The sequence below is a fragment of the Glycine soja genome, chromosome 9 (genome assembly GCF_004193775.1).
Source record: "Glycine soja cultivar W05 chromosome 9, ASM419377v2, whole genome shotgun sequence".
Taxonomy (NCBI): Eukaryota; Viridiplantae; Streptophyta; class Magnoliopsida; order Fabales; family Fabaceae; genus Glycine; species Glycine soja.
In genome coordinates, this window is record NC_041010.1 from 44,566,548 (window position 1) to 44,592,371 (window position 25,824).

At 32.0% G+C, this 25,824-nt stretch overlaps 4 protein-coding genes across 9 annotated transcripts; 2 read left to right on the top strand and 2 right to left on the bottom strand.

The window, feature by feature from the left end:
• Positions 1–1,335: 1,335 nt before the first annotated feature.
• LOC114367368 lies at positions 1,336–2,161 on the bottom strand. Of its 2 annotated transcripts, XM_028324534.1 has the most exons (2): positions 1,764–2,159; positions 1,336–1,631 (listed from the first exon to the last, which is right to left on the bottom strand). In XM_028324534.1, the coding sequence occupies exons 1-2, from the start codon at positions 2,143–2,145 to the stop codon at positions 1,414–1,416; spliced, it is 600 nt and encodes a 199-aa protein (XP_028180335.1). In that variant the 5' UTR covers positions 2,146–2,159; the 3' UTR covers positions 1,336–1,413. The 2 variants fall into 2 exon arrangements, with proteins under 2 accessions (XP_028180335.1, XP_028180334.1); XM_028324533.1 differs by having other exon boundaries at positions 1,336–2,161.
• A 634-nt stretch (positions 2,162–2,795) lies between these two features.
• LOC114425125 lies at positions 2,796–7,847 on the bottom strand. Of its 3 annotated transcripts, none has more exons than XM_028391904.1 (5): positions 7,397–7,847; positions 4,604–5,503; positions 3,478–3,863; positions 3,224–3,313; positions 2,796–3,077 (listed from the first exon to the last, which is right to left on the bottom strand). In XM_028391904.1, exons 2-5 carry the CDS (start codon positions 5,365–5,367, stop codon positions 3,058–3,060), a joined length of 1,260 nt encoding a protein of 419 aa, XP_028247705.1. In that variant the 5' UTR covers positions 5,368–5,503; positions 7,397–7,847; the 3' UTR covers positions 2,796–3,057. The 3 variants fall into 3 exon arrangements, with proteins under 3 accessions (XP_028247705.1, XP_028247704.1, XP_028247703.1); XM_028391903.1 differs by having other exon boundaries at positions 2,838–3,077; positions 3,244–3,313; positions 4,604–5,494; positions 7,397–7,846; XM_028391902.1 differs by having other exon boundaries at positions 2,838–3,077; positions 3,244–3,313; positions 7,397–7,846.
• A 3,572-nt stretch (positions 7,848–11,419) lies between these two features.
• Positions 11,420–16,001, top strand: LOC114425126 (cysteine protease ATG4-like). 3 transcript variants are annotated; one of them, XM_028391906.1, is made up of 10 exons: positions 11,420–11,590; positions 12,448–12,626; positions 12,708–12,977; positions 13,064–13,149; positions 13,283–13,333; positions 13,497–13,867; positions 14,146–14,284; positions 15,085–15,143; positions 15,234–15,304; positions 15,405–16,001. In XM_028391906.1, exons 2-10 carry the CDS (start codon positions 12,509–12,511, stop codon positions 15,617–15,619), a joined length of 1,380 nt encoding a protein of 459 aa, XP_028247707.1. In that variant the 5' UTR covers positions 11,420–11,590; positions 12,448–12,508; the 3' UTR covers positions 15,620–16,001. The 3 variants fall into 3 exon arrangements, with proteins under 3 accessions (XP_028247707.1, XP_028247706.1, XP_028247708.1); XM_028391905.1 differs by having other exon boundaries at positions 12,448–12,977; XM_028391907.1 differs by lacking the exon at positions 11,420–11,590 and having other exon boundaries at positions 12,456–12,592; positions 12,681–12,977.
• A 1,970-nt stretch (positions 16,002–17,971) lies between these two features.
• LOC114425847 (2-dehydro-3-deoxyphosphooctonate aldolase) lies at positions 17,972–24,954 on the top strand. Its single transcript, XM_028392809.1, has 15 exons — positions 17,972–18,071; positions 18,201–18,255; positions 18,386–18,483; positions 18,631–18,727; positions 19,357–19,422; positions 20,233–20,292; positions 20,399–20,473; positions 20,602–20,686; positions 21,138–21,196; positions 21,966–22,010; positions 22,818–22,916; positions 23,096–23,143; positions 23,284–23,331; positions 23,993–24,056; positions 24,655–24,954. Exons 2-14 carry the CDS (start codon positions 18,217–18,219, stop codon positions 24,047–24,049), a joined length of 876 nt encoding a protein of 291 aa, XP_028248610.1. The 5' UTR covers positions 17,972–18,071; positions 18,201–18,216; the 3' UTR covers positions 24,050–24,056; positions 24,655–24,954.
• The last annotated feature ends 870 nt before the right edge of the window (positions 24,955–25,824 follow it).

A 25,824-nucleotide genomic window follows, 5' to 3' on the forward strand; every position in this document is an offset into this window, starting at 1 on the left:
GACATCATGTGAACTAATTTGATTTAACAAAGAGATAATATAAGGGATTAAACTGAAATTTTTTAACTTAAAAGACTAAACTAAAATCTAAAATATAAATAAGGGGCTAAAATTCTATTTTAACCTTTTTTATCATAAATTTCCTTCCTCTTTTTCATTTTCTCTCAGGTGCACGATATAAAATTTCCTATAAAACCCACATACATTTCATTTTGTTTCTTTCCTAGCTTTTCACCAATATAAGAAAAGAGACTTGTTTTTCATTGTATTTTCTTTCTCTCATCTCTCTCGCGTTTCAAATGATGAGTTAAAGCTCTCTTGTAAACAACAACAAAAAAAATGATAATTTAAAGTTATTTTAATTTACATTACATAAAATATAAAGAATTGAGGTAATTATGACATTATTTAAATTACACCTAAATATGTTTTTTTATATATATATTCAAATTTTGTTTGATCTTTTGATAAAAAAAAATGTACATCTCCCTAATATTTAAATTTTTTTATTTTAAATCAAAGTTCAAAATAAATAAATCAGGGGAACATATCCACGACCTACGGCGAGAGAGTGGAGCTGCTCCTTCGTGAACATTTCCAGAAGCTTCTCCACGGGCTCTTCTTCGAGAGTGAGATCCTCCTCTTCCTCTTCTTCTTCGCTTTCAGCATTTTGCGGTTCTTCCTCTTGTTCATGTTTTGGTTCCTCGACGACCATGATGTTAGGGTCTTTTAGGGTTAGGGTTGGTTCTGGGATGGGTTGCTGTTGTTGTTGTTGTTCGAGTTCAACTTTCGGTCGTGTTGTTGTGGCTCGACGGGTTTGGTGGGTTCGGGGTGGGAGGATCGAAGCTTTCGTTTCTTAGCCATGGGCATGGAAGCGAGAGGTAAGGTTAGGAATTGGGAGTGTTTTGGTTTTTGGTTTGTTATTTTAATTATTGATGTTTGATTGATTTATTTATTTTTTTACTTTAATTAATTGATATTGGCAGTTTTTAATCCGAAAATATAAATTTGATTTTAAAATAAATAATAATGATTTTTAAATCCACAAATTATCAAATATTAATGAACACATTATCCCTTTAAACTGTTAACAGATCTAAAATAAAAAAATTCAAATATTGAGAGAAAAATATTTATTCAGGAATCAAATGTATATATAAGAAATAAAAAAATATATTCAAGTTTTTCAATCATGATAAATTGATTAATGATTTTTATATTTATTAAAATTATGAAAATAAAGATAAAAATATTTTATTAAATTAAATAAGTCTAGTTTTCAAAACTCACTTCATAAATAGATATTTATAAATAAAAATATCGAGGGAGATAATAAAGTATGAACAATTCCTTTTAACTTGCAATTTAAAAGTATGAAGTGGACTATGCAGTATGTACAACCAAAATCAAACATTAAACATTCTCTAGACTACCCTTGGCTCCACATGTACATCTATTATGGCCAACAAGAGGAGCCATTTCTTTGGTATCAGAATCATCCTCAATCTCAAAGCCATGATGACTAACCCAAAAAACTGCATGCACCAAAAGAAAAGGCACAGCACAAGCCAAAGTCACAGCAAGCTGAATCCCTGCCTCAGTCAAAATCAGCTGCACAAATGTCGCAAACACTAGCAAAGCCAACACAAACTTTTTATCTATGGTTCTATGAAGGAAAACAGATTTGGGGTGTGCCCTTAGAACTAAACAATAAAGAACTATCACATAGGTCATGATGACCAACAAAATCAATGACGACTTACGATGAGGAATGAGGACTATGAAGAGTATGATCCACACAAAGAGTGTGTAGTACAAGCCAAGATTCTCCAAGTTTCTGATGACACGAATTGCTGCAGCTTCTGAAGTCAAGGGCGTGGTGAAGGGCCAGTAGATTTTGAAATCAGTGTATAACTTTTCATGAGGCGCTTTTGGTTCATAAGGGTCTAAGGAGGGTGGTGAAGGTGTAGTGGTAGTGGTGGGTGTTCTATGTGTAGTTCCAAAGTTTGCCATAACACTTGAAGTGGACTTTGGAGGATCAGAGAATGGCTCAATTGAGGTACCTCTTCTATTGAACCACAAATTGGAGAAGTTTGTTGCATATGCCCCACAGAAACTAGAAGGATAATAGTAAGATGGGTACATGTTGTGCAATTGAATGAAATTCAGAAGTATATAGAATCTTAACTCGTTTTAATTTATTTTCTAGTCCAGGACACAAGATCCCTATTGTCATTGTCATAAAGACATGCTTGGCGAATATCAAGGAAATTTCGTGAAGAAAAGTAGAATATTAAGGAACCTTCATTGTTGTTTGTAATGTGGCTCTTCACTTAATTTTTTTGGGCCCATGTGGTGTGAGTGTGTCCATCCAAACTAGCGTGTAATTTAAGAAATATTTGTTCTTTGATTAACAATTTTAGAAAATAACGGATGAAAATAAAGTTGAGTGAGAGACAATATATTATATATACTTGGATTTAGTGATTTGTTTGTTTGAAAACTATCCATTTAAAAAAAAATTATAAGCAAATTGTCAAAAATAATATTTATAAGATAAATTGATACGAACACGTAGTTAATAATTTTAATTTATCTCGTAGCCAATATTAATTGAATAACTAATAAGATGTATTTTTTATACCTATTAAATTGATGACTAAATATTAAATGTGAGTGCTTCTTCTAAGGAGAGTTCAAACCATGGTTCATATTTAGTGTTTAACGGTAATTGAAGCAAAATCATATTTAGAGTCGTAGTAATTCCTAGCGAATTAAACCACCGGAAGTTCTGATTAAGTCGTAATTGCAGTAAATGTTGAATAGAACAAGCATGATGTCTGAAATAAATAAATCAATCTGAATTAATTTCCAATGGCAATGCAAATTTCTTATTTCACATCAACATGGGAGACCAAAATTAAATCTCACCACTGCTAAATACTCATATAGTATATGATCCCCCTATGAAATGATACAATACAAGAACAAGTTTCTGATGGGGACTCAAAAATCAATTTTGACGAAACTTGGGCCACACTGTAATTACGCCCGGTCTCATCTCCTCAAAACGGTACCTGAAGCACAACACAAGAGAAAAAATTGAGAACCAAAATGAACCTTATTCCTAGAGACACACAATGGATATCCCATTCTTATTCGTTTTGAATATCCTCAACAAAGGTAATGGGAGGGAGGGAAGGAAGCAGTATAGATGACATACTGCATTGGGAGATTTTCGACCTGTTTTCATTGAGGAAACTTCTGACAGCTGTAGGAAGAGCGGCTTGTCCCCGACTGTGATTACCGACACCTGCAGAAATTAAAAAAATGCAATTAAGTGCTACCATGTTGGTTCACGTGGACATTAGCCTATGCATATGCAATCAAAAAGAACTTCTCCAGGAGCAGAATTACCTATACAAGTATGAACATAGACTTTATATGTTATCCATGGTCAAAAAGAAGCCAAGATACCTGTTATGACATGCAAAGCTAATGGTCTGAGCCGTAATGGTGCTTCCCTGTCCATGAAATTGAGAGATCCAAGTGTAGAATGTCCAAGCCCGTTTTCCTTCACGCCATTTGAAGTGGCTGAACTCTTTGAGAAGCCTTGGCTTTCAATTCTGTAGAGATGTTCTTGCAATGCTTGAATAGCTTCAGTTGCATGAAGACCATGCAAATCAAGTTTCCAGATATCATTTTCATTATTCCTGACGCTTAAAATTTTTTTGGCTGCATCAGAATTAAGTTCTTCAGCAGTATGCCGTTCCGCCCGAGCTTTCATTGAATGATGTTGAGCAGAAAAATGATCACCTCTAAGAAAAGCACTAGAAGCTGCCCTAGAATGTCGTGATGCTGACCTGTTTAATTAAAAAGGTACGAAGTCTCAATTCAGAGTGACGATCTGTATACAGAAATGTGATATTTTCAATAAAACAACCGGTGTAAAACTCAAATGGTTTCATCTCTAATTATGGACAAGGATGCAATCCCTATGATTGAAAGTGATTACAAATGAAAAATCCTGAAGAGGAGATATATGATAGCATGGATTAATTAGACGCTTCAAATCTAAAAGTATGTGCAAAACTGGAAATGCTATGACAAAATCAGCATAGGCTAGAGCTCTTTCTCAAGAAGTTATTGCAAATCTAAAACCATATTACTATTACAGACATAAATGAAAACAGAAGGCACCACCACAGACATAAGTTCATTACTTAATGCTGTTTTTACTGTAATTGGTTAAGGTTAAGGAAATCTTTTCTCTAAGCACATTACAAGTAGTTTCAAGACCAAAGAGATTATAGGTATAGCAGATAACAATACAGGAACTTGTTCAAATCCCATCTTGATAAGGTCAGACTAAGTCAAGCATTGATCAATATGTTTCACTGCATGTAGATCCCATCTTCACTACATATGTTTCCCCATGTCATCTTATATAGAAATAGACAACAGAAGAAAAACATAAATACATACATAAATATGTATGTATTACACGAGAAAAAAATGCTGATAAATAAATAGCCAAACAATAAAAGCAAGAAATAACAGCTAACACCATTTCCAGAAAGAATACATGTATTAGCATTCATACCGCATTGTCCTCAATGCATCCTTTCGATTGCTAATGTAAATATCATCATCCTCCCATTCAGGCTCAACAGGAATGGAATTCAAGAGTTTCATTTTGCATCTCAAGTAATCAACATCAGAAAGCTTTTGACCTGAGGGAGCATTTCTATCCTCCAAGTCCTTATCATTATCCTGGAGATTATCAACAAGATTAGAATCGAAGGGAATGTCATCCTCAACCTTTTCTGAAGTAAGACTATCGTCAGTCTTATCCTTACAAGGAGTATCATCTGAAGTAGTTGATCTAGGATTGCTGGATACTTTGGATTCTTCAAAATTCGCTGCAGGGTCCATAGTTTCCAATAAAGCTGTGGCCTTGTCAATATTGTTATTAACAGCAGAGAAAATATCATCTATCAAGCTATGTTCAGCCCAAAGATGCTGCTCTCTAAGCTTTTTGATAGCTAAATTAACATCTTCCTGAGCAGTAGCCCCGCAATATTTTCCATCAGAATCAGAACCTACCATTGCCTTTTTGCTATTCCCACCCTCTTTGAAAGGGGGGAAGTTTCTAGTTGGGAGAAGTACTGAAGAGAAAGGCTTTGCAGGAACATGGTTCTTCCCGACCATAGGATCGGTAGTGCCTATAGCTGGGAAAGGGTCCTTGTCATCTTCAGATTCAAAATTGTTATTCTTTCTCTGCTTGAGATCAAAAGCTGTCCAACCAGAGGATTGACCCCTAGCCCATGACATCTTCTTAAGGGAAGATCGGGCTGAAGCAGTCATTTTGGTCCTTACACCACAACGTGGTCTCAAATCACTTTGCAATCTCTCTGTCTTAAGACTTGAGCAGATTTAGAACTCAGAAAGCCACAATCTGGAGGCCTTGCTTGCAAAACATCCAAGTCAATAACTGTAAGCCCTAAGCATCATACCATGCACCGGTATGTTAGACAATCACGGTATAATTATATATTGATGAAAACATGATATGATCAAACATTTGATATCATATGACAGTTTTTAAACTAACTCAATTTAAAATTCGGGTGCATTTGGAAGAGCATATTTGCAGTTTATTTAAGTCATGTGTGATAAACCTCTTCATAAGCACCTATAAGAAAAGAAAAAAGAAAGTATAATGAATTGAACTTGTCCCATAAATTAAAATCAACTTATGCACTTTAGCTTTTGAAAAAGTTAGATGAAAGAACTTTCATAAAATTCAGTACATAAGTTCAGTTTAATTTATAGAAGAAATTCAATTCATTTTTCCTTCTTATTTTCTTCTCTTACCAAAGTTTATCTAAACATAACTTTAAACTTATCTAATGGCATAACTTAGTATTTCGAAGATCTTATGAAAACAGCTTATTCAACTTATTTCAATAATCTCTAGGACAGCTCGGAAACAACTTACAGGTTATATAAAAACAATTTAACCTTATTTCCTCTTTAATTATAAAAACAACTTAGAAACAAGCTTACATGATAACAACCTAAAGCCTATTCAAAAAGCGTTCAATTAAGTTATTTATCAAACCACACCCTTAATCACATATATCAATTAAATCTTAATAGAAAATTTAATAATTGCGAAATATAAGCTAATTTGATAGTTAATTTTGACTAATAAATAAGTACAATTTCTTTACTTTATTATTATTTTTAATGAAATAATGAAGAAATTAACATCTTTATTATTTTTTATCAGCAGAAGTCAAGAGAAAAAGAATTTAAGTGCTTTGAAGGAACATTGAGGCAAAAAGTGAAAGAAAAAGCCTTGAAGAAAAATTGAAGAACTGGACAGCTCACTTAGTGCGCCACCAGGCTTAGCGCGAAAGCCCGCGCTAAGTGCGAAGTCAGCGTGAAAATTAAGCTACCTGGAGACTATATAAGGAAGACTGGAAGAGGAAGCAGAAGTAAAAAACACCGAGTCTCAAAGCTATCAAAAGTCTGGGTCTATCCATTAAGGGAAACTCTCCTTCTTAGTCATTCTCCATTTTCTTACTACTAGTCATCCAACCTTTTCTTTTATTAGCCTCTGAAGTATAAAGTCTCTCATGGTTATGAGAGGCTAAATCCCCTTTGTTGGAGCCTAGCAGCCAAAGTCCGTGTAATGTAACTGTTCTTCCTATCTATTAATATAATTTCAATTTCTATTGTTCTTTTCTGTTTTTCATTGTTATTGTGTGGTTTGGTCATCTATGCATTTGTTTTTAGGGATTATAAATTGAGAAATGGTAATGTCTAAAGAATTAGAAAATGACATCTCAACATTGCATTATTAGGAATAGAGTGTCTTTGTTGTTTGGGAGAGAATACATAAGGGAGACTCTTCATCATAAGGGATCAGGGTTGAATATATTAGTAGATATGAGTAGAGATTAGGAAAGCAGTAAAAAAACATTAATATTGCATCAAGGATAACTAGGCATGTTAGCCCCAACATAATTGTAGTCTGATATCATCTTCTAAATCATCTTTGTTTTCTTCTTGTTTATTTTATTATTCTTACTCTCTCTTTTCTTGCTTACAAATAGGATATTTAACAACACGCAAGTACAAAGTCCCCTGGATTAAACACTCGTTCTTCTTTTTTAATCTTTATTAATTGTAATAAAATTAGTATACTTAACACCAATCTAGTAACAGAATTCAAAGCAAGCTCGCCACAAAAAAGTATGCCTAATAATCTCAACACAACACAAACCATCATACACCATCCCCAAAAAACCCAGAAACTAAATTTAAAAAACATAAAAGAAAAGATAAAAAATTGAGCTGAAAGAAGAAAACCCATATGAAATCTAACCTTTTTTTTTTCAATTCAGAAGAAAATTACAAGACAAAGAGGGTAGCTTGAATGTTATTTGAGAGCCAGAAAGCGTAACCAAGGAATGAATCTATCGAAGGGTTGAAAAAGCGACGGAACCACGAAGTCAAACACTTGTCGGTGGAAGAAATTTGCGACGGAACAGTGCTGCAGTGAACCAAATTTGCAAATTTTATCCATAAATCTTCTGTGTAGAGATTGCAAAGAGAGGAAGAACAAAACTTTGGGTTTTCTGGCGTTTCCTCCCAAAGGGTCTCTCAGAGGCCACAAATGGATTCTAGACAGAGAAAAAAAGCAGGCAGAGAGAAAGAGATTTGAAAGCCGCCGCGCTGTCACCGTCACGGAATCAATAACGCCGTCACGGAAGAAAGAAAAACAACACGCGAAGCGCCATGATAACTTACCTCCTTGATTTCCGGTACGGGTACCAATTACCGTGTTAACGTGTCGCCCGTACTTTATTTTTTAATTTTTATTTTCCCTGCATACTTAAAAATATTTTTTTCTCCAACCACTAAAAAAAAAATAATATTTGAACATATCTTAAATATAATTTCTTACTTTCCAACAAAGATATATGTAAAAAACGAGAAAAACAGTAATGCACCAAACATACGAATTTGTGGTTTAATATTTTTTTAGTAAAACAAGTATTAAATAGTAGTACAAGATAAAGATAAGTTTGTGTATTATGTGAAGTAAATGTTTATTTTTATATATTATAAAAGAGACACAATTTTTTCTAAAAGAAACACATTATATTTTAGATTTATGATAAAAAAAATAGAAAAAGTATTCTGCATTAATAATGTAAAATTTTTATAGTCATTTAATCATAATTTATCATAATAAATTTATTAATTTTTAAAATAATTATTTTATAGTATTTTAAATAATAATTTATTATTTAATGATAATATAAAATTATTTTAAACTAGTCAATAATATTAAACTAACAAAAATATTATCATACAAGATTATTGTTAACCATTGACCAAATCCGTTTAGAAAAAAAATTAGAAATAGAAAAACAATGTAAAGTAAAAGGGATAAGTGGTTAAAAATTTTAATACTTCTTATGATATTAATGTTTTTATGCAATTTTTATTATATATTATGGCTTTTTTTTAATAGTATAAATTTTTATATAAGTGATTCTAATGAGATAAATTTCATCTTAGACAATAAAAAATGATTCAAAATTATATCTTAAAGCTGAAAATGAATACTATTTTAAAAGAACAACATTGACTCAAATATGAGAGATAAATAATCAAAATAAATCTTTCAAAAAACAAAATACAAAAGATACATTTTAAAAAGAACAAATAACAAATTATAAAATCCGTTTTAAAAATCAACATGGCGTTGATATTATCTTGTGTTTGATCTAACATGTGTGTTAATTAGTATTAGTATTATATTTATATTATAGGTGATGTTACAAGAGATAACAAAGTTAGGGTTTGAAACAAATAATGAGGCTAAGGGTTGAAAATAAAGTAATAATCAGAGATAGAAGATTATACCTTTTGTATAAAGAACACTCCACAGGGCTAGATTTGAAAGAGTACGAAAATACTGAGAACAGCAAAAAACTTTGAGAAAAACAAAATTGATGAGATATATAAAAAGGAAATGAAGACTCAGGCAGTACTTATACAAGAGCAAGATCGATGTCATTGAGGCACATTTAATATAAACTTGAAAAAATACTTTCCTTAAGGTGTCTTGAATTTGCCAAACCAAAGGACTATAATTTAAAGATTGGAGCGTGACAAAAGTATAAGTGCATTACTGAAATAAAATAACAAAAACCTTGTGTTAGACCAAAGTTACAAAGGGTGCCGATATTCTAAATCAGTTGATAAAAATTTTATCTAGAAAATATTTTCTACACCAATTCTTAATACAATCATTCAAAAAGTGTTTTCTAGACCAAACTTATTATATAGAATGTCCACCCCAATATTAAAAAAAATATCACCACCTTATATACTATATTAACTTTTTCCAACGCTAATTTAAAATTTTCAATATAAAGAAAGTTTTTTACTAATTAATACATTTATCATCCACTTTAATGTAAAGAAGAAAAGGTTAAAAGGGAATAATTCTTCCTAATAAAAAATAAGTAACTCTCAATAATAAAAATTAATAAATAGTATAATTAGTGACCCTAAGTTCAATTTTTAGTTAGGTAATCCACTTTAATGTAAAGAAGAAAAGGTTAAAAGGGAATAAATTCTTCCTAATAAAAAATAAGTAACTCTCAATAATAAAAATTAATAAATAGTATAATTAGTGGTCCTAAGTTCAATTTTTAGTTAGGTAATTACATTAAATATCTAAGACAATTTGTTGTTTATAATAGTCTTAGACGACTCAACAAATGTTATCTTTTATGAAAAATATTTATGTTTTTTATGTGTGTTTGTATTTTAGTTGTTTGTCACTTTATTGTCACTCAAACTCAACAAAACTCAAGTAAAAAATGGTTGATTCAATTGGTTACAACATTCATGTAGGAGACAACTAATATATTTGAGTTCTTTTAGCAAACCTTAGACTTTGAGAGATATTTACCAAGGAAAAAAAAGAGCTTTAAGAGACATATGTGATATTCAAACTCAATACCACAACAATAAGATTACAACATTCATCTAGGAGACAACTAATATACTTAAGCTCTTTTAGCAAACCTTAGACTTTGAGAGATATTTACCAAGGAAAAAAAAGAGCTTTAAGAGACATATGTGATATTCAAACTCAATACCACAACAATAAGATTACAACATTCATCTAGGAGACAACTAATATACTTAAGCTCTTTTAACAAACCTTAAAGTTTGAGAGATATTCACTTGAAAAAAAAAAACCTTAAGAGACATATGTATTATTTAGACTCAACACGACAATAATAAGATGACTAATTGAGTAGATCATTTTCTTCCATTGCCATAAGACTCAGGCATACTAAAATACGAAAGTGAAAAAGTTTATTTTTACCACCTAAAAAATTAATATGAAAAAATATCATATGAAATCAAGTAAAAAAAGATAGATAAAATCTCTATTTTTATCTGATAGATATTCATCATTCTGATGACATTTATATCAAGAAATTAGGTCTAAATATGTAAATAAAATGAAGTTGTCTACTGCATTTTAATTATATATATATAGAAGAGAAACATTTATCCTACAAGGTTGGGTTTTTCTTAGAAAAAAAACTTTAGAATGATAAAACTTACACGCATTAATTTTAGAACCATCTTATACAATTATCGTACAAGTTAACACATAAGAAAATTTTCTTGTCTTCTTCTTAAGGACGAATTACTTATCCTCCAAAACAAAAGAATCCCCACCATCTATTCCTTGGGTCCTGATCACTAATTTAATGATGATATAAGATTTTTTGTGAGGAGGAGGACATAAGAATTTTCATTAAATGATACCTTAATTCAACTGCAACAGTTTTGTTTTTATAATTTTTTTATGACTGACTAAAAATGTGTGCGAAATCTGTTAATAAAAAGGCATTACTAATTACTAATAATATAAAAATGTATGAGAAAATTAATAAATAATCAAGTCTTTTAAAGCTTAAATATATTAATTAAAGTTGAGTGTTTTTTTTATGAAATCATATTAATCTTTTGTGAAGCTTCTAAAAAAATATTAATCTTTTATGAAAGGTAATCTTATTTGAAGTTAGTAAGATCATTAATTCATTATGAATAATAAACCTTATCTTTTGAATATTTATTCAACTGTATAATCTTGTTATCGAGATAATCTTGTTAACAAAGAAAAAACAGAAAGTCAATTCAGCAAAGAGAAAAAAACAGAAAATCCTAACGACCCTTATTTTTTTTCCAGTGAAATAAAGTTTATTTTGTTTTAATTTGAGGCTTGAGTTGAGCTACTTATTATATTTTTTAGTAATCTCTATATTATAAAATTTCTAGTAATCTATATAGAGTTAGGAACATGCCTAAAATTTCAGAAAAAAATAAAAAAGCCAAAAACAAAACAAGGAACATACCTAAGAGTTTGCGAGAGAGACAGAGAGAGATGAAGTGGAGTCCGAACCAAGTCTCATAGCTGAGAGTTTAGGATCGGAATTCTGCCACCGTTCTTCTTCATCTCACCTACAACCTTAACCTCGTATGTCACCTTCTTTTACCTTATTTTCTTCGAATTCCTATTTGACACAAAGATAATAATATATTTCTTTAATCCGAAGATTCGTTGTTTTCTTCGTTCAATTGCTTTAGCTTCTCGTCTCGGCCTTTGATTGAATGCCTTGAAACCCATTCAATTTTGGTCTCTGCAAAATTCCCTTCTGGGTTTTGTTCCGTGTTTTTGGCTTGGCTTTATACATTTTTCTGCTTTCGAATTCATGTGGCTGATGCATAGTTTCGTACTGATTATCCAATATATTTGAAGCCCTGCTGAAATTACAACATGTGTGATTGTATCATTGATTTTGGGCATCGATTTCTTTTTCGTATGATGTTTTTCTCTCATATTTAAGATGGTTATGTGGATTTGGGGCACTTGACTTTTCATCAATTTTTCTTAATATTATTTTGATTAGGGGATTAAAGATGTCATGGCTATATGGGGTGCTTGATGGAGGGTGCCATAGGTTATTATTTGGTTTCTTTTTTGCTTGCTTTCATTCTTTTAGCCTTTTTTTTCCTTTCTATCTTCATTGATAGGAATGCATTTCTTCTTTCTCCTGATGGGAAGAAAAATTGATTTGGATCACTTTAACCAGTTGAACGAACCTGTCTTGGCAGTTTCTTCAATCATCCATTTGAGTATTTGTAGAAGTCTAAAATGCTGATTATCATGTCTTTTTGGGCTAGCTGTAGAATTTGTTAGCGTTAGAAAGTTTCTTTTTTTTTTTGTTCTTAGATGTATCTTTCACCTTTTGGATTGTCAGTGAATAATAATGAACATGTGTTTTGAAGATTTTTTATGTCTTTATTTCATTATTTACCTTTTTTTACTTGCAGATATTAGCACAAAATTAGTTTGCTTCTATGAGCCAACTGTCGTGTTTTCTTCAGCTTCATAATGGTCTTGAAGGGTCTATGTGAGAGGATTGTTTCTTCAAAATGCTCTTCTAAAAGCTCCACCGAGACTGTAGATAATACACAGGTGCCCGTTTATTCAAAAGCAGGATCTAGTAACAGTAAGTTTCCCAAGGCTTCCTTATGGTCAAACATCTTTACATCTGGTTTTTCAGTGGTTGAAACATATAGTGAATCATCAGCTTCCGAAAAGAAAGCAGTTCATTCTCGAAGTAGCGGGTGGGCAGCTGCTGTGAGGAAAGTTGTAACTGGAGGCTCAATGAGGAGATTTCAGGAGCGTGTACTAGGATCAAGCAGGACTGACATTTCAAGTTCTGATGGTGATATATGGCTTCTAGGTGTATGTCATAAAATTTCACAGCAAGAATCATCTGGAGGTGTAGATAATAGTAATGGATTGGCATCATTTGAACAAGATTTTTCATCAAAAATCCTAGTTACATATCGGAAAGGTCTGTTGAATGTATACTACTACCTTTTCAGGGATGTATTAAGATGATAAATGTTAAACTAACAAATTTTAACATGCATACTATAGGCTTTGATGCTATTGGAGATACAAAGTATACCAGTGATGTTCATTGGGGTTGTATGCTTCGAAGCAGTCAGATGCTTGTTGCACAGGTATGATGCCTTCTATATAATGATTGCTTTTGAGAAGGAAATTGTCACATGATACCTTATATTTTCTGTATTTTTTTGCCTGTTTTTGTTGTCTTTCAAAATAAAGCTACTAATGTGGCTTTCTTGTGCACAGGCATTACTTTTTCATAAATTAGGTAGATCATGGAGAAAACCTATTGACAAGGTCAGCTGATTGATATGCACTGTGTTGTTTCAGTAATTAGACTGTTTTCCCCCCTCTCTTTCCCTTTGTTCTACTTTTTGTCTTCACATCTTTGTATGTCTTGTTTTGTCTGGAGATACAATGCCATTAGGTTGACTTATTGTTGTACTTCTATAATTTACAGCCACCAGATAAAGAATATATTGATGTCTTGCAACTTTTTGGTGATTCCGAGGCTTCTGCCTTTTCTATCCACAATCTTCTTCAAGCTGGTAAAGGTTATGGCCTTGCTGTTGGGTCATGGGTGGGACCATATGCCATGTGTCGCACATGGGAAGTTCTAGCCCGTAAGAAAAATGACCTTGGAGAACTGCCACTTCCAATGGCTATTTATGTTGTTTCTGGAGATGAAGATGGGGAGCGTGGTGGAGCACCAGTTGTCTGCATTGAAGATGCCTCCAAACGCTGTTTTGAGTTTTCAAGTGGCTTAGCTGCTTGGACACCTCTACTTTTATTGGTTCCTTTGGTTCTTGGACTTGATAAAGTCAATCCAAGGTGTGCAACATTTTCAAGGTTCTTTGGTGCTATGTAATTGATTCACAGTTGAACCTAGTAATATCATTATATTTGTTAAATCAAAATCTTCCCTGCCTATTTGGATTAAAAATAATTGGGGTGGCAATCCGTAAAGAAACTTTCCTATATCTTTATTCTTAAATTGTTAAACTCAAGACCAAGCAGACTGAATTACAGTACAGGTTTAGACAACACAGGGCTTTATTCATCTTTTACTGTAGCACAATGACTGATTAGTTGTATCTATAAATTGTCAGGTATATTCCATTATTGCGCTCAACTTTTAAATTTCCCCAAAGCCTTGGCATCATGGGTGGCAAACCAGGTGCTTCAACATACATTATTGGTGCTCAGAATGAAAAAGCATTCTACCTTGATCCCCATGATGTTCAGCAGGTATGAGAGTATACAAAATTATTATTTATTACTCATCTCAATACTTTTGAGATTGTGAAACTTGCATCATATTTGTTATATATGAATTAACTTATTGAATGTATCTCCGGCTTTACTTCAAATCTGCCATCAATTACTAAGCTAGTATAAAATGTTATATGTGTTTTTGATATAATAAATACTTTTTTTTAATTCTTCTTGTTGGCACTTTATCCTGAATATTGACTACCACAGAGCGTCTTTATGTATGCAAATACATGTGTATAAATTTAGAAAGCAATGACCTTACTGAAAATATTTTGTGGAATTGCAATCATGCATGTTTTGTTAGTTATTTTGCCATATCATTATTTTGAATTTGTAAACGGGTAACAATGGGGTCTTGAATCCGAGGTTACGAATTGTTGACTTAACGCGGGAACGGGCTAATAGAATTCGGTTAATGATGTAGGTATGTACATATTTGGATATTGGTGTAACTTGAGATGGTTTTTGGTGTATAGAGGGAAACATTACAATATAAGGCTATCTTTTCTAATTTTGAGTGCCAAACAAAATAATTAAAAAGAACTGCTAATTGATAAAAGGAAAGAAAAGAAAGTGCACAAACAGAACGACTAAAAAATGAAGAAAAAAAAAGGATGGATATATGATAACCTAGTTGTTGGGACTTGGGAGGAATGAAATCCCATTTGCTTTCCTTACTTTTTATGCATGACTTCAATCATATAAGTGTTTAGGCTGTTACTGGGTTGGTGAACAATCAATAGCTCACTAAGTATGTCTTAAATGGTTTTCAGGTTGTTAATATCAGTGGGGATACTCAAGAGCCTACTAGTACTTCGTCATACCATTGCAAGTAGGCCTTTTACTTGTATTGATTTTATTTTGATTCTGTTAACTACAACTTGTTCATTCTTGATTGTCTAATTTTTAAAACTCTTACCAGTATTATGAGGCACATACCCCTAGATTCAATTGATCCATCCTTAGCTATTGGATTTTACTGCCGAGACAAAGGTTTGCTGGTTACTCTTGCTTAATTTCAGTAGTTCAATAATTATGGCTAATATCTAAGCTTTCTATTGTCCCTCATCACTCCAATAATGGTGGTTGGCAGATGATTTTGATGATTTCTGCTCCCAAGCTTCGAAGCTCGCAGAAGAATCAAATGGTGCACCATTGTTTACTGTAACTCAGTCTCGGAGTTTCTCAAAGCAAGTCACCAGTAATGATGTGTCAGGTGACAACACTGGATTCCAAGAGGAAGATTTCCCTGGCATGGACCGTGGCAATGATACAGGAACCAATGAGGATGATTGGCAACTCTTATAAATGCGATTGCTGGACTATGACATGGATTCAAAGTACAGGGTCAAAAATTTGTTGCATGATTCTCATGGGCCTAATTGCCACTGCAAGTTTGGTTGATCCCTGGCATGGGGCTCCCCACTCTTCAAACATTGTTTAATAGTCGTGTAGAAAGTAATTTAAACTCATTATGATTCTTTGGCTTAAATCATTTGCTCATTTGTTCATATTAGCTAACCAGGTATTTGTTGTACATTACAACGGCTAGTTTGATCATATTTGTTGCCTGTACCCTTTTATTGGCTGCACAAAATGTAGTGGATAGTACTGTGGGACTATCAAATAAATGGTAGAAAGTAGTTCATATTGAGATGGAATGTTTTCTTTAAATAGAAGATAGCATAAACTAATCACTTGAGTCCCTTGATATAAAATATGGGTAAAGCTTTTTAGTAGTTGCACTACACTGATGTTGCATTAGCTACTCACGTGAATGATCTGTAAGTGTGTGTTTGTCTAGACATTTTAGCATATGTTCCACAAGTTCCAAGAAATCAAATATGATTTGAGAAATTGATGGATTCAATACTGCTGTCATCTTTATGTGTTCTATTTGGATGCTAAAACCAATGTTAGTTGTCAGGTTAGAGATCACTTCCATGAGTGATCTGTCAATCCATAAATCATGATGAATGGCAGGGACGGAATCTGTAAAAGTTAGTAGGGGAACGAAAATTGAGTACATGATAAAAAAAAAAAAACTAATTTTTATTATTAGTAATTGCCTAAAATAAATAATATTTCATATATAAATAATTGCCTAATAATAAATATTTCTTTCTATCAACAAAATTATCTATAAAATATTTTTAAAAAATAAATCCTAAATAAAACTTACTGCAAACACCCTAATTACAAAAAGAAAGCAATCTTTAATGTTCACCGGAGACGTGAGTGTATACAAAGTATTTATTTTTTCTTATAGTATGATTTATTTCATATTCAATATTAGGATTTGAACTTTAGATTACTTAGTTAATGGATACAATTATTTTTCACTTGTGTTAATGGTTATTGTAACTTTATTTTTTGTTTGTTTTAAACAATAATTTATGATTGAATAACGGTATAAAACTATTTTACATCATGAATATATAAATAATTTTTTTTAACATAAAACAATAAGAAAACTATTCTTAAGGTTAAATTTGAATAGTTCAGGTTGAATGCCCTACTTGAATTTTAGAATGAAAATAATCTGAAGAATTTGATCAGAAAAAAATCAAAGTTCCAAGTAAGGGTTTTCCTTTGAAATGCTTTGCCAGTAGCTGAAAATCTGTTTAAAGAAATATATTCTGTCAGCATTTAATTTTCTTGTCATGCGTGATGCGTCATGTGGTGATCAAGTAGAATCAAATGTGTGCCTCTTTGTTTTGTGTCCAATGACTGAAAGCCTGATATCTATCACAAGCCAGCTAATTACACTACTAGTACAATGCCTCATTCTGGAGATGGTGGATTCGTTCAGCTTGAGAGCTTAGCAAATTATAAATGTTAGTCTTTAATTATACAGTGAGGTAACAGATCCAGGTTACCTTTTAAGACTGATCAAGTACTTGAACCAATGTGAAGCAGCTCCAAACTGGGTTGAAACTAGTTTTGTAAATATGTAGTGTAAGTTCCATTGCTTGGAAACCAAACTTTAAGACCTAATGATTTATATAGCTCTAACCATTATACTGTATTGGTTAAAGTTTTAAATTTTTTTCGGGAAAGATGAACACACGCAAAGGAAACAATAAAAAAAATCAAATGAACAAATTAATATTTCCTGCTTTAGTCTAAAAAAGTATTAACTATTTTAAAAATGATAACAATGATAATTTTTTTCAAAAAACCAATAATAATTTCTTACTGGTCCACAATATAAGGATCGTTTGGTTTGACTGTTTTTTGTTTTCATGTTCACTGAAAACAAAAAATGGTGATAAAAATATGTTTGATTGGATTTTTAAAAACATTCCCAATAAAAATAAAAATAGAAAAGAATAAAAATAATAAAATCTCATTTTCAGTGCTTTCAAACAAAACAAGTCAATATATGTGTTTTTTATTTTCTAAAAACAAAAAATAAAAAGTCAAACAAAATATATTTTAAAAATTTCAATCTTTCAAAATAAAAATACAAACCAAACACATTCAAAAAATGTGTATGTATTAAACTCAGTTTAAAATATTAAATTACTTTTATAATATTTGACATCATAGTATATATTTTTATACACACCTGAACAAATATTTCATAAAAAAAAATTAAAGTCACGGTAAATATTATACTCCATTCTGAACAAAACATTTCTCTTTATCAATAACTGAAAATGGCCAGTAACTAGTATTTAACCACCGACATAACTGTGTTTTGGAATTTAGAGTGCAATAATTCCTTCGTTCTACCGTCATCAACTAGAAGAAGAAGGTACATGTTAACGCAACGCAACCTCACACTTCCATTGTTTCTCTCTTCAGATCTCTCTCATTCTCACTCTGTTTTACATACAATGTCGTTCTGAATCACTGCATCTTTTCTTACTTTCACTCTCTGCAGCTTCAATTTCTGCAAAATGGATCCGTCTGCGGCATTGCTGTTTAACCACCTCAAAGTCCGTCATTTCTCGCTGATTATGAGTTTCTAGACTTTGAATTTTTCTGGGTCATGACCTGAATTCCTTCTTTTTCTTATTTTTTTTTTTTTAATTTTCTGATGGGTCGTGTTTCTTTCAATCTCACCAGGGTGCAGACCCGTTCTTCCTGCTAGCGGGTCCTAATGTGATTGAATCAGAGGAGCACATTCTGCGGATGGCTAAGAACATCAAGACTATTGCATCTGAGTATGTAATTATCTCTATTTATGATTATTTTTTTTATTAATGGGAAAATAAATGTGATTTGATGGAAATCCATTAGAAAAAGCTAGCAGGAAGAACGGGTGTATATTTGATAGCTAACATGATCTTGAGTGTATATGTGTCTTCCAGAGTTGGAATACCGTTGGTTTTCAAGTCAAGCTTTGACAAAGCTAACCGAACATCATCAAAATCATTTCGTGGCCCGGGGATGGTTGAGGGATTGAAGGTTCATATTTCTGCTACTTTGTTGCGATAATATCTCCTTGTGATTTGTATCTTGAGGATTCTAGGTGTTGTAATTGTTCAATAAGATGAGACTGTATTAGCTCTGCTAAATTTTCATGACTTCAGTTAAATATGAGTAATATAAAGTTGTCTTATCCTAACTAACCGCCAAAGGTAGCTCGAGAGGGGGTGGGGGTGGGGTGTGTTAGTTTCCAAATCATTGTAAGGGGGTACTTTAGCCATATATCTCGCTAATGTGAGATTATGAAAGGGTCCTTTATATTGTTTCTGGTTCCATCTATCCCTAGAGATTTTAGAGTTAAATGTCGTCAGAGTTGGAGGTAGCATCTGTATACCTTACGGCAGGGCCTAGAAAAATCTTATCTATGGGTCAAATGTCACCTCTTGCAGTGCCAAAAGAAAAAGATACTATACTAATACTAGTAAAATTTCAAGTCTTACTTAGGAAGGAATTATTTATGACCTTTAGTAGCCATTGGCACAAGCACTGGTACAGTAATATACAGTTAGTGTGTTTGTTTAACATGTATATTGCTTTATCTAAATCACTGAGTTTTGTACTGGATAAAGCTATTTTATCTTTGTTGAATGTTTTTTTTTTATTCTCAGATACTCGAGAAGGTTAAAATAGCTTATGACATTCCTATAGTGACAGATGTGCATGAGTCTATCCAGGTAAAATGTTTAGTTTTACTATATATACGGTTGTCAGTTTAATTTTTATTTTTGGCTATTTGGCTATGTTGTATGGAATTCATATTTCATGGGTCAAGGATCACATACAGTACTAACATTAGGCATACCAATCAGACTAGTTTGGTCTTAATTATATGTTGTTTTGAAGGCAATCATTACTTGTTTGTTAGTGTTGATAGAAAAAAATAGCACAAACTTTTCTTTAAGTGATGCTCTGATAAATGGAATGTTAAAATCATGAATTAGTTGATACCTGTCTTAAATTCTTATATTTTCTTTCCCCTCATGCAATCAGTTTATGTAGAAATGGTAACTTGAAAAACATTTTGCTTGGATCATTCATTGGTATGAAACTATATCTTGTAAATCCAAGTTTGGCTCTCTTATTATCACTGATATTTGCCTTAACAATGGGCTATACCCACCCATGTAAATTTGAAAATCAGAATGGTTAGCACCTTTATTATTAATAATTTTGTAATATACTATCATATTGAATGAGGGCGAGCCCTGGTGCAGCGGTAAAGTTGTGCCTTGGTGACTTGTTGGTCATGGGTTCAAATCCGGAAACAGCCTCTTTGCATATGCAAGGGTAAGGCTGCGTACAACATCCCTCCCCCATACCTTCGCATAGCGAAGAGCCTCTGGGCAATGGGGTACGAAGTTTTATACTATCATATTGAATAATTAAATTGATTCTTCCAGTGTATACTTAGGAATGGAGTATGGTATTGATATTTCAGATTCTAACTCATGATCTGCCTTTGACGCATTTATATTTTTTGCCAGTGTGAAGCAGTTGGCAGAGTAGCAGATATCATTCAGATTCCAGCATTCTTGTGTCGCCAAGTAAATGTTTATTGCATTCAATTTCAATTTCCATTATAATAGGCTGGTTAAAATTTAATAGATGTGCCAACTTCAATTATTTCATTAATTTTGCTTCTTATGACAGACAGATCTTCTAGTTGCAGCAGCCAAAACTGGGAAAATTATCAACATTAAGAAGGGCCAGTTCTGCGCTCCTTCTGTTAGTATATTATCCAACTTTATGAGTTAAAAATTTACAATTTCAATAGTTAGCAATGACATAACTTAAGCCTCGGAATTAGTCTGATTTTTACCATTATTTATGTTTCATAGTTTTCATGTCTATAGGTGATGACAAATTCAGCTGAAAAGGTCCGGTTAGCTGGAAATCCTAATGTGATGGTTTGTGAGAGAGGAACAATGTTTGGATACAGTGAGTTAGTAGCAACTATTTTGAGGTTTTCTGTTCGTGAATGATGTGAATCTTGCAAGAACCATTCAATAATTGATATCAGTAATTGCTTAATGCAGAGCAAATTATTGTTTTTCCTTTCATTTTGTAATGCTTCATTTTTTAGAGCATTTTACTGCACTGCAGGATGTAATTTCACCAAGGAAATGTCATATCAAGTGATGCTAGTTATTTCTCTATGTCCACTTGTTGTTATTTCATTGTTGTCTTGTGTTCTTTTCGCTCATCTAATTTAAAATTGAAATCTCAATTTTATTTTATTAATCTGTTACCCAACCTCTTGGCCTCTCCTTTTAATGTGTATCTGAGGTTTAATATTGCCTTAAAAAAGTGAGTATTGAAATTAGTTGCCCTTTGCGTTTTTGTTTTCAAAACCCAGAATTGATTAAAATCTTTTCCTTTTTTCATACAGATGATTTGATTGTTGATCCACGTAACTTGGAGTGGATGAGAGAAGCCAATTGTCCCATTGTAAGTAAATCTTTCTTTTATAGTATGCTTTAAGATATACTGTTTGAACATTTATATCATTTCTTATTGAATGAAAGGATACAATCAAGAAGTGCATTTTCTTCCTGCAGCTTTTCTTGATGGCATTGTCCTAATAATTTATTTGATGAAAATATTATAGTTGATAAAATGAGATGAATCCCTGTGAACACAATCAACCTGATGGCTGATACACACCTTTTAATGGTAAAAGTTGCTTCAATTGCTTACTCTACAGGACATTTTCTCTGAAATGCTCACGTCTCTCCCTTCTGTGACTTACTGACTTAGGAGAAGGTTGATTCTGTAGTCCTTGCAAATGTTTTCCTTGGACTGGATAATAACCCAAGTTTTAATGTACAGATGACTCTTATCAATAAGCTAGAACAAGAGTATTTTATTTTGAATTCAAAATGCAAAGAATTGATTCTTGTGTGGTTTGGAGGACCTAATTCATTTTTGTTGATCTTTTAGTCAAAGGGTATATAATATTTCTCTTTCTTGCAATCCCAAATTAATAAAATAGTTATTTACTTGAGAAGTAAAGCAGAGTGCTTCCATTTATTTAACTATAAGAGTGAGATTGAACTTAATTCTTTACTATTCCCTTATTATAAAGAACTATTCTGTTAAGCAGTTTTTCTTTTGGCATTGTTTAAATTTTCTCATGGTGAAGTTTCTTGCCACTATCTCTGTATGCTGTTTATTTTTTTTAGAAAACTCAAATATTTGATTTTGGTGTTTGCCTCAGGTAGCTGATATAACTCACTCACTACAACAGCCTGCTGGAAAGAAGGTGTGTTTAGTATTGTTTATTCCCATATTTGTTTGATATTAACTGCACTTTGAACTGTATATTTCATGTGACACTATTTTAGCCTGCAATGTTTTAAAAACCACAAAATAGTGGAATAAACCTTTATTGTTGAAGTACTGGTGTTGACAATATCTGTTAGAATATTTGAATTGTTAGTGCTTTCTGAGTCTTAGTATGTTAGTAGTCTTATTGGGCTAGGCTTCTATTGATAGTATTGTGCTACACTAGAACATGACCTAGATTACTAGTACAACTGTACAAGTAGTGTTGTTTGTATTTTACAGCACCAGCACATGAATATTATATCAACAATTGACAATTCTTTTTCTGCCTTTCTCTTTCACATCATTTATCTTAATTTCAACAGTCTCTTTTTTATATTTGCATTGGGCATGTCATAGTATGTGAATACAGTGTAGGCCAAAAATGTCACTCGTTTAATTTCGCTGGGAGAATTACAAATAATAGTTTTCTTTTCAGATTTGCAATGTCAAAAGTTCATGAATGGCTTCTATGCTGCAGATTTGTGAGGAACTGAGGATCATTTAGAATCTTCAAGTATTGTGTTGTTCCCTCTGTGTGTTTGCTGTGTAAACCTCTATGCTATGCTCCATTGAAATCTTTTAAGTATATTGAAGTCTCACATGATCTTTAAGTATGCTTACTTCTGAACCCAACTATCAGATCTGACTTCTGTAGTTCTAGCTTTTAAATAACTTTCTGAAATGACCTTTCCACATCTTACACCTGGTTCGTTGAATTAAAATTCTGCTTTCTTGTGTATAGTTGGATGGAGGAGGTGTGGCAAGTGGAGGTCTTCGAGAACTGATACCTTGCATTGCAAGGACAGCAGTTGCCGTTGGAGTGGATGGGATCTTCATGGAGGTTCGGAGACTAATCTATGCCAGTTATAATTTACTAGTATTATTATAAAAAGAAAGTAGTTCAGAGTAAAATCTCAGCTATATAGTCATCATACTTGTGATTCCAAGATCTGCTATTCAAAGAGTATCTTTATTTAGTTTGTCAATCACTGAGCTTCTAAAAGCCTTTTGACTTTTCAGGTGCATGATGATCCACTGAAAGCACCTGTTGATGGCCCAACACAGTGGGTGAGTTGTTGCTTATCACAGTTATTTAGATTTATAAACATCATTTCCTCAACATTGTTTTCCTTTGGATGTTCCCTTTTTTTTTTTTTTATCAAATAGGGCACTTAATGAACTATGTACTAAATTCTCTTATTTGACAGCCGTTGCGCCACTTTAAGGAGCTACTTGAAGAGCTTGTAGCCATTGCTGTAAGTTGTTAATTGAAATTTATGATTCTAAGTTGCATAATAAATCTCTAAGTAGGCTAATTGAACTAGTCTTCATACCTCTAGGGCCTTGGACGTATTAAGTTCTCTTATTGTAAATAGAAAATCTTGTTTGTTATTAAATATCTTGCCAACAAAGATGATAATAAATCCCCTTTTAGGATAAATTTCCAACTCATACCGTTTTGTTCAGAAGAGTGACCAGAAGATGGTTGGAAATAATTAAATTAATTCTAGATCTTCACCAATTAAAATTGGTCGGGATGGGTTTAGGCAATTTTAGGTGCAACCTGAACCTGATCACATTTAGGTTGGGTCATTCTTTTATAATTAAACAATAAAAATGAAAAAACAACACAAAAAAAGTTACAAAAAAATAATGGAGAAAGCACAAATCATAAAAAATGAAAGAAAGTTAATATCCTATCTCAAAAGTCAGAAATATTTTATGAAGCACATTCATTAAATCACATTAAGTTTGTTTATTGAGTATTATAAGTGTTTTGCATTGTTTTTATAGTCTGGTTAAGTATGAGATTGTTTAGTGACAATACATTTTATTTTCCGCCGATTTTTTTTTTTTTTAATTGCTTTGTAGTTTTGAACTTATATATTTGATTATCTTCAATTTGATGTATTGTAGAGGATAAGCAAAGGGAAGCAACGGTTCAACATTGATCTCACACCATTTCGTGAATAAAGAAAGGGTAAGAAATGCTTTGTTTCTTTTTACATCATATTCATTTTATGTTTTTGTTTCTCCAGCTGGTTAAGGTTTCTTTTTCTTTGTTAATTTTTTACTAAAATTATAACCAGTGTACTGTACAGAAATATCTCAGTCTTATATTTTGTTGTGAAAGTATGTTCTTAAAATCATTTTTAGAGGGTCTAAAGGCAAATATTTTACGTACTGCATGAAATATCCTTCAAAGAACGTGTAATTGATATACATCCATTGATAAAGACTTAAAATCAAAATTGAGCTTTAAAGTCAATAAGTTATGATCTTACTTGCAACTTGCTTAAAAAGTCATATAAGTAATCCTTAAACTTAAATTAAACATTGACCAATCACTAAATTGTAATTAAACTTAATGCAAGCATCGAAACAAGGTTTAAATAACCAGAAACTTATAATGCAAACAAGACCAGTAATGCAATTAATGATAAATTTAAAACTAGTTGAAACAACCACACTACTGGCTTTTATCCTATTGTGATTTGATTTGATTGGAATTAGAAGTGTTTTACCTATTTCAAAGCATAAATGCATTCACATTTTTTTAATCTGATCTTTGTTTGCAGGTGATGGTTTTCAGATATTCTGAATATTATTCCGTGACCATTGGTTTTTAAAGATTGTTCAAGGGTGATGAATGCAAAACTGTCTCCTATCGCAAGTTCCTTATAAGGAGAGTTTATATTAAAAAATGTTATTTGATGATCCATGCTTGTTACTCTGAAGTGGTAACACTATACCAACTAATGTTTGTCACATATCCTGTGTAGCCTTAATCATGTCAGTTACTGAAGTTGAGGCAATTAATTGAATATCAAAATATAGGTAGATTATTTATTAAATTTATTATTAGGTAAATTAATTTATTGTTTTGTGTCATTTTTCCCTAGTACTTTCTACAAGATTTTCAAACCATTTCTAAAATATCTCAAAGTAAATCTAAGTTTTGTTGGATGACAGCAAATAAGGGGTTGGACAACACCTCCACGTGTTTTCACTTTTTCTTTATTATATTTCTTTTTTTCCTACCATATCAAATTAACTATTGAATAGATGTGATAATATGAGTTGAGTTGGTTTGATCTCACTCAATAAAAGATAAGATTTATATTTTAAATTTTGAGTTCAAATTAATACGGAACTTTTTTGTTTGATCTAATCATAATTTGATTCAAGTTTGCTTTGAAATTGATGTTTTATTTTTTGTCCAATTTATTATAGCGTACAACTTGCATCTGAGCCGACCTATGTGTATATTTGGATACACATTTAAGTCAACTTGATTTGTGTCTGACTCAATGCTTTCCCTTGTAGCTTCCCTGTGTTTTATCAATTGGACACAAAAATTATAATACGTACTACTTTAATGCTTTAACAAACATATTCTAAATCGAACTAAGTAATCTATTTTATCATCTCTATCCTTGAAATAAGTATGTATTTAACGTAGTATGTGGTATGCCTAATTGTAACTTGCATGTCGATAGTTATGAAGAAATTCTTGATGATTCAATCATAATTTGAAGAAAAATGATACATTATTTTTGTTACATCGTTTTTAAATTATTTTCTTTGAAGATAATCGAATAATATAAATATACTAGCTAATGTATGTTGTTTATTTTTCTTTTGTCTCAAGTAAGAATGAGAAAAAAGTACAAGATAGTGTATAAAATTTTGTAATCCGTAGTTATTGTAAACCTGTTTAGGCAGTTTAGCCCAATACAAGTCGGTGA

Excerpts from the sequence above, each read along its gene's own strand:
- LOC114367368 (XM_028324533.1), bottom strand. The coding sequence starts at position 2,145 with ATGTACCCATCTTACTATTATCCTTCTAGTTTCTGTGGGGCATATGCA.
- LOC114425125 (XM_028391903.1), bottom strand. The coding sequence starts at position 5,367 with ATGACTGCTTCAGCCCGATCTTCCCTTAAGAAGATGTCATGGGCTAGG. Across the intron at positions 3,314-3,477 it reads AGCTTTGCATGTCATAACAG|GTGTCGGTAATCACAGTCGG; the intron begins GTATCTTGGCTT and ends TAATTTCTGCAG. Across the intron at positions 3,078-3,243 it reads AGTTTCCTCAATGAAAACAG|GTACCGTTTTGAGGAGATGA; the intron begins GTCGAAAATCTC and ends GTTGTGCTTCAG.
- LOC114425126 (XM_028391905.1), top strand. The coding sequence starts at position 12,509 with ATGGTCTTGAAGGGTCTATGTGAGAGGATTGTTTCTTCAAAATGCTCT. Across the intron at positions 14,285-15,084 it reads ATCCCCATGATGTTCAGCAG|GTTGTTAATATCAGTGGGGA; the intron begins GTATGAGAGTAT and ends AATGGTTTTCAG. Across the intron at positions 15,144-15,233 it reads ACTTCGTCATACCATTGCAA|TATTATGAGGCACATACCCC; the intron begins GTAGGCCTTTTA and ends AACTCTTACCAG.
- LOC114425847 (XM_028392809.1), top strand. The coding sequence starts at position 18,217 with ATGGATCCGTCTGCGGCATTGCTGTTTAACCACCTCAAA. Across the intron at positions 21,197-21,965 it reads GAGAAGCCAATTGTCCCATT|GTAGCTGATATAACTCACTC; the intron begins GTAAGTAAATCT and ends TGTTTGCCTCAG. Across the intron at positions 22,011-22,817 it reads AACAGCCTGCTGGAAAGAAG|TTGGATGGAGGAGGTGTGGC; the intron begins GTGTGTTTAGTA and ends TCTTGTGTATAG.